This window comes from Camelus bactrianus, chromosome 16 (genome assembly GCF_048773025.1).
Source record: "Camelus bactrianus isolate YW-2024 breed Bactrian camel chromosome 16, ASM4877302v1, whole genome shotgun sequence".
In the NCBI taxonomy this organism is placed as follows: Eukaryota; Metazoa; Chordata; class Mammalia; order Artiodactyla; family Camelidae; genus Camelus; species Camelus bactrianus.
In genome coordinates, this window is record NC_133554.1 from 42956985 (window position 1) to 42970190 (window position 13206).

Genomic DNA, 13206 nt, shown 5'->3' on the forward strand with positions numbered 1-13206 from the left:
GTTCATCTGATTTTCTCCACTGGAATCTAAGTCCTATGAGAGAAGGGATCTTTCCTGTCTTGTTCGCTGTTTAATCCTCAGGGTGAACCTGGATAAGAAATTAAGCAGTCTGGCTCCAAAAGCCGCGCTTTCAGCCACTATATTATGCTGCTATTTGGTGAATAAAGCGGAGGATAGCCTTCTGCATACTCAGAGAAGCAAGAAGGCAAAAAGGTATCTTACTGGGAGAAGTAAACAGGTGGAAAACATCCAGCTCCAGGCGAGCAGCGCCCTCTCGCGACCTTTCTCTCCGGAAGCGCTTGTAGCCCTTTGGCCCTAGTGCGCGTGCGCGGCCGCCGGGTTCTCTCTGGGTCGCGCGCGAAGTGGGGATGTGAGGGAAGGTTCCGCCTCTCGGGCAAAAAGGCGCCTGCGCCGGCAGGGCTCTGGTAGGGACGCGCATTCTCGCTTCCTCCCTCCCTCGCCTGCGCGCGCGGGTGGGCGTGGGAGGAGGCGGGGAACAGGGGAGGGGAGCGAGGGGGCGGGTGTCGCGGGAGGGAAGGAGCGAACCGGGGAGCGTCGTCCTGCGAGGAGTGAAGGCGGCAAAATGGCGGATCGCTTCTCCCGCTTCAACGAGGACCGAGACTTTCAGGTAAACACGGGCGTCGCCGAGGATCCGGGGAAGGCCCTGGCCGAACCGGAACCTCCTTATTCCCCGCTTCCAGCTCTCTTTCCCTCCGGGCTCTGCTCCGGCTTCCGAACCGACTGCCCTTTTTCCTGCCTCCAGTTCCTCAAGGGGCCTTTCAGCGTGAGGGGAGGCCGCATCTTCTCTCACCCCGTATTCTCTTACCTCTTTTAACTCAGTCCACCGGGTTTGCAGCTTCGGCCCGTTCGGCCTGCGGGTTTCGGAACCCCAGCCTGGCCGCTGAGTGTGGGGTGTGCTGCCTTCGGGTGTGCCCAGCGTGTACAGGCGCCGGGCTGGCTCCCAGGGGAAAGGGGGGTTGGGGTTGGGGTGGGGTGGGAGGGCTTGGGGCGAGTGTTGTTGAGACCAGGGCTTCCAAACCCCTGGATTTTGCTCGCACGGCTCTTGTTGGGGTCCTCTTCCCTCTTTCCTCACTGTAACAAGTAAATCCCTTTATTGTCTATTTTTCCATTTCCTCACCCGGAAAAGGGGGCTTTAATTATCAGACGCCTTCTTGGTAGTCAAGCATTGAGATTTCCCCGGGCGTAAATGTTGCTATTGTCATTAGGCCGTTAATTGGGCTTGGAAAACAGTAAGTTACAGGACTACCTATGGTCAATGTAAGCTTAGCCTCAAATCCTACCTCGAGAGATTTGTAAGAAGCGTCATGATAATGGACTTTACAAGCACGTGATGACTAGTACCAAAAGCTTAATTTTTCTTTCTTCAGTTTCAAATATTTAGTGGAAAAATGTCCTTGCCGTGACAAGCATTATTGGGGAAAAAATAAAGGCCAAATTAGAACAACACGTCTTTCAGCTGTTTCAAATACCTTCCTGTTGAGCATTGTTACCACAGAAGTCTCGGCGTCTAAAAGGGATTTTATAGAGATTGGCTATTTCTATGGTAAAATACATCCTCAGAGTGTCACAGAAACCACTGCATTACTACCGCATATCCTGGCAACAGTAGTTTGGGTCAGGGGATGAACATCAGAACTCAAGTTTTTATCCCGCTACAGATCTTTCTCAGAGTAACGTGGAAATACTATAGATAGGTTTCGGAAAGCAGTTTGAAGGGTTTGAATTCCCCGAGATGGTTGGGTGGGTAAATAAACAGGTAAAGCAGTTTAACCAACGTTGTTAACACTCTAGTGCATTGAACGCTTATGAGAAGTTTTGCGGCAGTAAGGGATCTGGAAGCTGTTGAAAAGCCTTGTGATCATGCGCCTGCTGTATAGCTGCAGCACAATACAGGATCTCAGCGTGTTTAAGGATATAACGCAGGTCTGGGGAACTTTGAAGCAGTTCATATTAGCCATTTGATCCCTCGGAAAGGTGTTTTTTTAGGGAGCACTGTAACACATGAGTAGTCTGCAAGATGTGTGGGTTTTATCGGTAGTTTTTTAAAGGATATGTTGATAACCCAAACCCTCAGGTGCTTGAAGGTCACTTAAAAAATTGAGAATAAGATAATATGGACAAGTTTTGAGGGAAACTGTCAGTCACAGGATTTCAGCAGTCTTAAACAAAAAGGATTTGCAGGGCCTTGAAAGATCTTTAAAACTGGATATCAGAGTATGAAAAAAATCACCTGAAAAATTTGAGAAAGCCTCTACTTTTTCAAGTAAGATGACTTTCTTTTCTTATGCTTTAGTTGGGTTTATGTAAGACCTGCTTTTGGTTGCTTGGTGGTCCTTTGAATATGCTACATATATTTTATTGGATTCCTTCTGTATTGGATTAGCCAGGTAAATGTTTTTTAAATTCAGATGTCCCAGCATTATGAGTAAATAGGGTATTGGTAATGAAAACCTTTTAGACAATTACCGGATATTAAAAGTTCAGTAAATTACTGTGCTAACATTTCTAAAACTCATTAATTTAAAAATACTTAAAAGTACTATTTTTTTCTGGATGTTTTAATAAAACGGGAAAAAGATTGAAAGTTATTGGAGAGAAAAATGTAATAGGATGCTGCTGCATGTAGTATATCTGAAACATTGTTCAAGGTCAGGTTATTCATAATTAACTGTGGCCTCCTTTTAAGGTTTTAAGTGATAAATGAGGTGAAGCTGCTGAGTACACTTGAAAACAAATCCAAAGTAGGTTTCCGAACAGTGCATAGATCCTGTTGCTTTAAACAGATCTTCTTATATAGCACTGGAAATTTTTGTGTGCACCTTTTCTGGTAAGTTCTAGATGACTGTAATTTTCTTTGCCTTTAATTTGGCAAGATAATTTAGAATTGTATTTCACTCTACCAATTTACTGTTAAGTGCAAATTTTAAGGAGTTTGAATATTGAACTTAAATTTTTTGCCTATTTTTTAGGGGGGAGACAATTAGATTTGTTTATTTATTTTATTTTTTTATTTTTGTTGGAGATACTGGGGATTGAACCCAGGACCTTGTGCATGCTAGACACACACACTACCACTGAGCTATACCCTACCCCTGAATGTTGAATTCTTGAACTTCATGTGGAGTCAGAGGTGGGTTCACTACTAGATTTTGTGAACTTAGAGTTTCAAAGGTGTTTTGAATAATACAGTGAGGAGCTTAACTAGTATGCTCCTTGAAGCACTTGTGAATATGAAGAGTAATCATTATCAGGGACGTACATTTAAAAACATTTGGTAACTTTATTTTAATAATAAACAGGTACTATTCTATGGGCTTTACATATATTATCTCATAATCTTTACAATAACTCTTTGAGGTAGATACTGTTACTCCCATTTTCAAATGAGGCAGCCAAGAAACAGATAATTAAATAACCTGCCAAGTATACACAGCTGGTAAATAGCAGAACCTGGATTCAGACTCTGGCTTTTTGACTTTTGAACCTGTGCTTGTGACCATTATCTCTACTGGCAGTTATATATTTTATATAACTAAGTCGTCATGGATGAAGGATAAACTTATAGGTCACAAAGAATAAATGAGCTTTTAGAAAGGTTAATACACTTACAATTTTTACTCTTCTGTTTTGTCCATATTGTTTCTTTTTGGTCTCCCAAGGGCTTCTAGGGAGGCTTCTGACAGTGATAAGTTACACTGTGTCATAGAGGATATATTGTTAACTGTTATTTTAATTCAGTTATTCTTTTGTGTACTCCTTTTAAGTGGAATTTTATCGTTGGAAGTCTTTGTGATTTAGGCTGATGTATTTATTTTTTTAAATGTTTTAGCTACTCCTTTAAGAATCTGACCTTAATTTCTGAATGAGACATGGCTTCTACCTCCATTTACCAAATTAAGGCATATTTGTTCACAGATTGAAATGTTACATAAACTAATGGAAAATAATCTAGTATAATTTACAATATAGACATATTCAACATTTTTGAATTACAGATTCAATAAAGAAAGTATTATTTGTACAGTGATGTACAACTATAAGGTGTTAAGATACACATTGCTTAGCATTTAGTGGTTGCGCAGCTAATAATGGTGATGCAGCTGAATGCTAGTGAGGAATGTTCTTCAGTTTGTGTACCTGCAGAGGACTGATGATTTAAAGTAGCCTCTTCTTGTTCTGAATGTATTCCCATTTCTAATGAACAGGAGCTACAAGAATAGACCAGTGAGTGGTAATGAGAAACACTATCTTAAAGGTCATAATAAAAATGTAAAGATTATCGGAGAACTTCTTACACCCTGTATAATAATTGTAATGGGACATAGCAGTAAGCAAGTCATATATTACTTTTAAATGGTATGTTTGTAGGATTCCTTTTTGTGTTTCATATATGATACCAGATGTGACCTTCAGATCACTTTTAATTAAAACCATTAAGGAAGGTTTACAGTTTTAAAATACTTAGGCCACAGAAGTATATTAGAATATTTTCTGTGTGGTACTGTATAATAGAGTTGGCATTCTAATGCAGGCATGCCAGAGATGACACATGGGCAAGTGTTCTAATCTCTGTTTCCTGGGTTTCTCTCCTGTCATCTGAGAGAGTTGTCACTAGCTGTGAAAATCAGTGTCAGCTTTGCATGGGATACTGAAACATGCAAAATCATTGTTTCCTTTCCCATACATATTATGATAGATAGAAAGAATTGGAAGCAAGGCTGTACAAATTTCAGAATACTGATGATGAATGAATATTAGATTTGCTAATATCTAATATCTGCACGATATTAGCAAATGCAGAATTATTGGTTAGTATATTCTCAATAGATCGAGAGTGACCAAATTAAGGTCAGCATAAAGGAAGTCTCCCTGGTGGTGATTTGAAGGGTAGAAAGTATATATTTAAGGCAAAAGGCACTTAAAAACATGAGACATATCAAGGAATAACATCATAGAGGAAGATAAGTTGCACTGAAGGGAGGATGGCGTTGGCAGGAACTGTGATGATCATAGGGCTTCGTGTGATGTTGTCCTTATTTATTTGTTTTTAGAGTAGGCATGGGAGACCAAGAAGAAACAGATCTAGACAAATATATCATTAGGCTGAGTACTATCAAAATTATGAGAAAACAGATGCCCCTGTTGTATTCTTTCTTTTTATTCTATAGATATTACAGAATTATTATTAAAATACTGCAGAGGAATTGTTTTATCCCATTTTCTCAGGCTTCTATAAGTTACATAACCAGAACTAAAATTTGTGACTTAAAAAAAATTTTAAACACATATATATAATTAGTTATCCTGATTGTACTACTTCATTGCTGAGATAATTTCCATATAAATTCAGTCTATTTGGGTACATGATAAAATGAAAAAAGGACAGTCTGTTGTCTTGATATGGTCAAGGTTATTATTTTCTGAAAAGGTGTAGCAGAAGTTCATGAGATCTTGAATTATAGATTTGAAACCTATGTAGAGGTTTCATCTTTGTTCTTGTTACTTAATAAGTCTAATACTTTATTAATGAAAATGGATTCCATCTTGAGGTAGACATCCAGTTCTTGAATTCTCTTAAAATTCCTTCCCTGAAGCAACTTACTACTTGCTTGTATGTCTGGCATTCTCTTTTCTTATTAGCATTGCCATTTAGTGTTAAGTGAAAGCTGACTCATGGCAATTACCAAAGGAATTACAAATGACCATCACAAATACTGAAAGAAGTCATTGATTGATATTGCAGTGAATACCAGAAGATGTTGTAATGATTTTCCAGTTATAAAAAGTGAATTGTCCATTTAACTGTGAAAGTCAAACCAAATGTGCATAATTGTATTAATCAGTGCATAGTTAAAAAATTAACTATACCCAGGCCAAAAGACAGAATATATTGTATTGTCACGCTTGTACAAAATGATTTCTTTGGAATTTAACATACGTTGAGTATTTTATACCTAATTTAGGAATGTATGGAAGAAAAAGTAGCTAAAGTTGCTTTGGCCTTGTACATAGTTTAGTAGCACATATTTTAATAAGCCCTATAGATAGTAAGAAGTTAAAGTTAGGGTCAAAAATGGGAGTTGCTTGTTATTTGCCTTAATTCTTCTTTTTACTGGCATTGTTAAGGTAAGATAAATCTTGTGTTGTGTGTTTCTCAAGCAACCGGAAAGTTATTTTTGTAATACTACATTTGCTCTCATCTCATGAGGTTCCAGTTATTTTTTTGTCATCCTTGCCACTCTGGCAATTACATTGATTTCAAAGAGGAATTTCAGTTTATCTCTGTTTTATAGGATCGAAATCAAAACAGCTGTCTAGGTTTAAAGTTGTAATAGAGAAAAGTCATTGATCATGTTTTGCTCTGACATTTTAAATAATGATTGTTGGAAAAGTCAGTACTCATATCTCATGGTTCATGTAACTATCCAGAGTTGAAGAGGGAAGAGCAGATTAATTTTTCACCCTTTTTATAGTCAGTACTGGAAAAATCAAGAAATTAATTTGATACTATAGGTCTTGACTATAGAAGAAACTAAAGCTGATGCTTGTGGATTATGTGCTGTAATGTCAGTAACTTCTCTTGTTGGTACAAGTAAAGCTATGAGTAAAATTATGAGGTATTTTTCAAGAAGGGGCAGAAGTGGTAGAAAATTTAATTGTTTTAATATTACTTTAGGATATCATCTGCACAAGAGATACCAAGGGATATATTTACTTTGAGCTCTTTTTAAGACTGTAAGCTAATTTATGAAAAGATTGTTAAATAAAACAAAATTTGAATAGTGGTTGTACTAAGAAGTATGTATGAGTATGTCTGTGGGGGAAGTTGGTGAAGAATGGTCTTTTTCGAAAAGCTATTCTAGCTGGAGAGATAACAAAAATAATATTTAATTTATTAAACATAGGACCAGCATGATTATCAGATGAATAGTATTATAGTCAATAAATGCAAAACCCCAAGGAAAGGTGAGAAACCTTAAGGTAGGATGATTAGGTGGACCTTTATGAAGAACTTAGCATTTAAACTGGATCTTGAAAGGTGGATTGCATCCTTGCAAAGGAAAAGAATGGGAGAAAATAGCCAGGGAAAAGTATAGAAGTGGAACTAACAGAATTGGGTCTTTTAGGACAATGAATTAGCCATTGGGAGTAGGGAGAAAGTGAAAGCTAGGGCTATAAAAGTAAGTTTTGTTTTAATGCTCTAAGTAGGCATGTACTAGCTATTTTAAGGCGTGTTAGCATGGGAGTAGAGATCTTCCAATTGATTTAGCTACAGTTGTGTTAGATATGCTATACATACAGTTAAAGCTTTGATAACCAGTCTCCACTAAACAGAATAAATGTGAGTGGTGGCAGAGGAGTAGGACACATACAAGGCAGTGATTGTATAATGGGCTATGTGATTTTTTAAGCTTGGTAGGGAGATAAGAGAACTTTTGGGGTGGGAGGTAGAGAGAAAAGTTGGATCAATGGATTGTAGGTTCTGATAGGGTTTAAGAGTTGTAGGAATGGAGGTAGTAGAGGGAATGAGCTGGAAAGACAGAAGGTTGTGGCTGGAGAGCACAATGTTTGAAGTAGAGATTATGGAAGGGTTGCAATAATTGGTAATGACCATGAAAGTGAAATGACTAAGGTAGGATGGAGGACAAGATCATTATAGGAAAGGAAGTTAGGGAATGGAGGTCCCAGGATGTTGTAAAATCATCTAACCTGGATGTTAGAATGGTAATATTGTGTAGTTGCATACTGTCATGATTTAATAAGTGCCATTGCGTACATTCTTGTCTAATTCTTCCAGTAACTCAGCAAGGTAAATAGAATAGGTAGTAACTCTTTTATAGATGAAGAAACTGAGGATAAATTAAGTATTTGAAAATACAGAGCTGAGTTTTAAACTTTAATCTTCTGATTTCTTTTGTAGCATTCTTTCTGCTGTGGTTTATAGATTGGCCTCTTTTTAAGGAGATGAGTGTTGGAATTGTCTTCATTATGCAAAGCGTTATTTCTCTTTTAATACATGGCAGCATTTTCTACCAGTTAACTAGTAGGAAATAGTTGGTATGTTTATCATTAAATTTTTTTCCCCAGAAATGTCTCAGTGTTACAAGCTTAATTGGTTGTTCATGACTTCTTTTTTGTTTTGTTTTGTTTTTTGTTTTTTTGTTTGTTTTTGTTTTAACATTTTTTAATTGAGTTATAGTGTTCATGACTTCTTGCTGGCCTTTTTGCTGTTTATAGGGCTACCAGAAATTTCATTCCATTTCCCAAACATTTGTTAAGTGCCTGTTTATTAGCATGGCATCATAAAAGAACAACAAAAAAATTTTTAAAAAGTCAGTCCACTTTGTTCATTTGTTCCAGTAAAAGAGTAGGTGGCAGAGGAGTGTTACTGCTACTGGATACTGTCAAATTAGGGTACCAAAAAGTTATCCTTGACCATTATAGCATCAAAAGTTGACTACTGTGATATCTTGTGATGGTACTGTCAGCTACCATTTGTTGAGTAGTATTGCTTAGCTCTGTGCCAAGGCATTTTGGAGATACTTATCTCATCCAAGTAAGCGTCCAAACTAGGTGGTAGTGTCCTTCAATTTGCAGAAGAGAAAGTTGAGAAGTTGAGGCTACGCAATTAGTAAACTCAGGTTTGAAACTTGATCTCTCCAGTCCTAAGATGTGACTTTTCCTTTCTTACCTGATTGTTTCGAGTGTAAGATCCAAACTCATTAACTTGGCTTATAAGATTCTGAAGCATCTGGTGCCATATTAACAGATGTATTTCTTTTCTTTCCCCTTCACTGTCCTGCTATCCTATAGTTTCTGTTGTTATCTGGACATGCTAGGCTCTTTCATTATTCTTGTTTTTGCATATGCTCTTACTTGTCTGGAATTCCTACTATTCATTCTTTAAGACTCAATTTGCTGTTATCTGATAACTTCGCTAGGCACAGTTACTTCCTTCATTTTTTTGCGCTCCCATAGCACTTTGGTCATATTTCAATTATAGCATTTTTATTAGTAATAGTAGTAGCTGGCAGTACAGAGTGTTTACTGTGTTAGGCATTGATGTATGCATTATTATATCATGTAATCCTCCAGTAAGGTAGGTTCTATTATTATCCCTACTTTACAAATGAAAAAGTTAAACCATTTCACACAGCTAGCAAGTTAAAGAGGTAACTTTCAGGTAGTTTGGACTAGTCTCAGCCTTTAATCGCTGTGCTGTTTTACCTCTCCTATTGTATACTTGTAATTTATCTCATCTCTCTAGACATGGAACTTCTTTAATGCAGAGTCTTTTCTTATTTTATTCATTTCTAGTACTGAGTCAGGGTCTGGCATCTAGAAGTTGCTCCAGTGTTTGAATTAATGGTAAAGTAGAGGCAAGTATGTAGTAAGGAAAGGCTTAGTAGTCTGAGGAGAATGTCCAGACTTGGGGACTCAGCTTCCTGCTATGCTGTGGATTATCTAGCTTGAACTATTAGTTCTGTGATATTTTATAAAACCAGCTGAAGGATATTTCAAGCATGGAGGTTGTGTTATGGAGAGTTAAAACCTTGCTTTATTATGTATTGTATATAATTACAGCAGTCTTTTAGCTATGACACATACACACACATTGTTTTTCTGTGGACTAGTGCAGAGTTTTTGTTAAATGTCTGAATAGATAGTTGTCATACCAGCCAGTGGTGAAACAAATAATAAGCATTACTATGGGTCCCAGAGGAATTCTTAACTATTGACTCCCTATCTCTTTGAATGCCTCAAGAATTGTTGGCTGATTTTTGTCTGCATTTCTGAAAAGGGTCGATTTCTCCTATGGGGTTTTAAAGTTATTCATTTTTCAGTGTAGTGTTGTGGGTTTTTGTTTTTGTTTTTTGGAAACCTGTCCTTTCTTGTTCTAGTCAAATTATCCAGAAAATTTGATATGTCAAACAGATATACATGTATTTGTAGATGAGTGTGTGATATGCTCATACCCTTGACTCAGTGTAATCTGTTTTCAGGTTCTTAGATATTTGCTGAGATTGCTTAGCCAATTATCTTTCCTTCCAATTTACAAATAGTTAAATTTCATGAGTGACTTTATTCTTCTGGGTTACTGACTGGCCTAAATAATGTTTTAAAATAATAATTCATTACTTTGTGCCTCTTTAAATCTCAAAACCTATGCAATAATACTATGGTGTCATCATCTCGACTTTACCATTGGGAAACAGGCCGAGGCCCAGAGAATGGTTTGGTAATCCGTCCAGCCTTATACAGCTGACAGATAGTAAAAATTTGATTTCTAGTGTCTTTGGTTTTATGATAATATACTGGAAGTCATTGGAATCAGATTATATGATTGTGAAAACAGCAGTGAAGAACTGGGGTTTTTGAGGAATTGACCACAGTGGTGTTTCTGTCTACTTTCTGAACTGAAATAAATTTATAAGTATACTAATAAAGTGACATCAGTAATCCCCCAGAGTGTCTGTTTCTTTTTGGATAGGTTTTTCATCCTGAGATTTTTTTCTTTCTGAATTAAGACAGTACTAGAAATTGTTTATTTGGAAATGAGTAGAAGAGAGGGAGACAGAGATGAATTCTCTTTTAATTGACAGAGGAGGACTGGTTTTGCTCATAGATGGAATATACAGTCATTTTATATGGCTCTATCTGCTAAACATACCATTCTGGTTCCATGGCAGGTGAAATCAGCATCATTATATGCTTTGAATTTAGAAAGTCCAAATTCATATCCACTTAGTGGCGTTAGACAGTCTCTAAGAAAATAATGGTACATACAGTATAAAAGATGAATTTTGGTTGGGGAGGTTTGGAGCAGAGACAGGAGTGTCTACAGTAAGCAGCTTAATAGCTAAAAGGGCTAGCATGAGTGGTGCAATAAACTGTCAAAGATAAAACTTTCAGACTTGGTTCATACCTAGTCTTGATGGGGAAAGTTAGGATTTAAATTTTTAGTCTGTATGATCCTCATGTTAATTGATTTGACTGTTCAGATCAGAAACTTTGGATCTGCTGACTTTGATGATGAGTGATATTTCTCATTAAATTTTTTTTTAGAAATTGTATTAAATTTTCATAGTCATAGGAAGATGAAAGAGACTATCACTGCTTTAGGGTCTTAAATATTGTCTTTTGCTATTTGAAATTATGGGCTGTTGGCTGTGATATTTTAAAGAATTGTCCCTCTAATTAACTAACTCTGATTTTCTAACTCTAATTTTCCCTGTTAATTACCACATAGTTAATCACTGGGAAAGGTACAGCTTTCGGATTATGTGACTGCCAAAATCAGCACTGGTTAGCAAATAAAATAGATTCCATTTATATGGATAAATTTAGGGCAGCCCCTGTCACTATTTATATTTGAATGATCACTACAGCTAAATTTGTAATAGAGAAGTTTCCACATTTGTCGTGTGTTTGGAAGCAGAATCCTTGACCTGTAAGGAACTAGAGCTACTGTGTGCTTTAATGACATGCAGGTCAGTCAAGTTCTATTCATTTGTAATTAGACCTACCACACGTTGATGCTTTTTTTTTTTTTTTTTTTTTTTTTTTGAGGGAATAGGCAGTTGAAAGAGAGTCAGCTGGATGTGTATGTGTACATGTGTGTGCATTTAAAAATCCTTGACACTTTTTTTTTTTAGAAACATGAGATTGCTTTTAGTCTGATCTTTTTGAACTTACATTTCTGATCAGCATAAATGAAAAGCTATATTACAACTGTGAAAGCAAGTAATATTTAGAAAGGAAGAGTTGATTTAGACAATGGAATAAGTGTTTAAAGCAGTCATCATTAAAACCAAATTTTAGAAATGTTTGTAATGTACAATCTGTGAATTTTCACTAGGATGACTGTATGTTTAGTTTATGCTTCTTGTCCTGGGATAATTAAGATTAGCTCTCCCTTTTGCTCTAAAAGTACCCTGGTTTATATGATATCATGCTAATTCTAATGGGATTTGAGAGATCTAAAACCAGGTTTTGAAAGCAGGGTAAAGTAGAAAAAAATACTTCTCTTCAAATCCCCGTTGAGGCATTTACATAATTAGACGCCATACTGACTATTTTTGGAAAGAATGATCTTAATAAGTTCATCAGAATGACTTGAAAAAAATTTTGTGTGGGAGAGAGGCAAGAAATAAAGTAGTATCATTATCGTCACCACTGCTACTACTACCATAGTTTGTAACCTAGGAGTTTGAAATCACACTTTATATTCTTTCCTTTTCTCTTCTTTTTGCTCTTCTAATAGAGCATTCAGAAGGGACAAAAGTATTCAAGGGTGAAAGTTAAACTACTTAACTTTCTCAAAACCAAGTGTTTCAGATTCACAGCAAGGTTGAGCTGAAGTTTCAGAGTTCCCGTATGTCCATTCCCCTCTTCACACACATGGGCAATCATCAACAACTCCCACCAGAGTGGTACATTTGTTACAAGAGGTGAACCAACATTGGCACATAATTATCAACCAAGGTCCGAGTTTACACTAAGGTTCACTCTTGGTATAGTTCTGTAGTTTTGACAAATGTAGTATAATGACATGTATCCACCAAAATACAGAATAATTTCACTGCCCTAAAAATTGATGGTAATTATGTTTTTGTAGTACCAAATTTTAAATGAGTCAGCCTTTTTTTCTATAGGGTAAATTTAATTCAGTTTAAATCTGCAAATTCATGGCATTTTAGACTAAGAAATGTGTCTACTTCAAGTTCTTCATTTTAAAGTGAGTACACAATGGATGAGAAATATAACATGATTTGTATGAGGTCAAACAGCAAATTTGCAATAAAAATAGGACTTAGAATTGGTAATAACTGGTTTAAAGAACTGAGGTGGAAGATGTATTGATAGTTTTTCTTGTATGAAAAGTACTTTATTGATAGTTGTTTCTTATTCTTTATGAATTGGTGTCATGGTTCCTAAAATTTAAGAGTAAGTTTTGAAACAGTAAAAAATATAAACACTTATACTTTTTAAATGTTGCAGCTAATTGTTTTATTATGGCAAATCAAACAGATACTCATAAATGTTGAGAAGTGACTTCTCTTAATTCCCTGAGTTAGTAACATATTACTATATAGTTTTAAAACTTTTGTGATGACTCCCTAATTGTTGCTTTAACAAAATAGTATTAAACGCTTCCCCTGTTGGACTTTAGTTTCTACTTTT

General features: G+C 36.5%; 1 protein-coding gene across 5 annotated transcripts in view; it reads left to right on the forward strand.

Moving 5' to 3' along the window:
* Positions 1–474: 474 nt before the first annotated feature.
* Positions 475–13206, forward strand: part of GPATCH8 (G-patch domain containing 8) — an 85063-nt gene continuing 72331 nt past the window's right edge. For 2 of the 5 annotated variants that reach the window (XM_045520004.2, XM_045520002.2), the window contains exon 1: positions 564–628. Coding sequence is in view for 1 of the 5 variants with exons in the window: in XM_010959520.3 (XP_010957822.1) it covers positions 584–628 (45 nt within the window). In the remaining 4 variants the exon portion in view is untranslated. Of the gene's footprint in view, positions 629–13206 lie in introns of all 5 variants that reach the window. The other 3 variants (XM_045520003.2, XM_010959518.3, XM_010959520.3) reach the window with 2 other exon arrangements.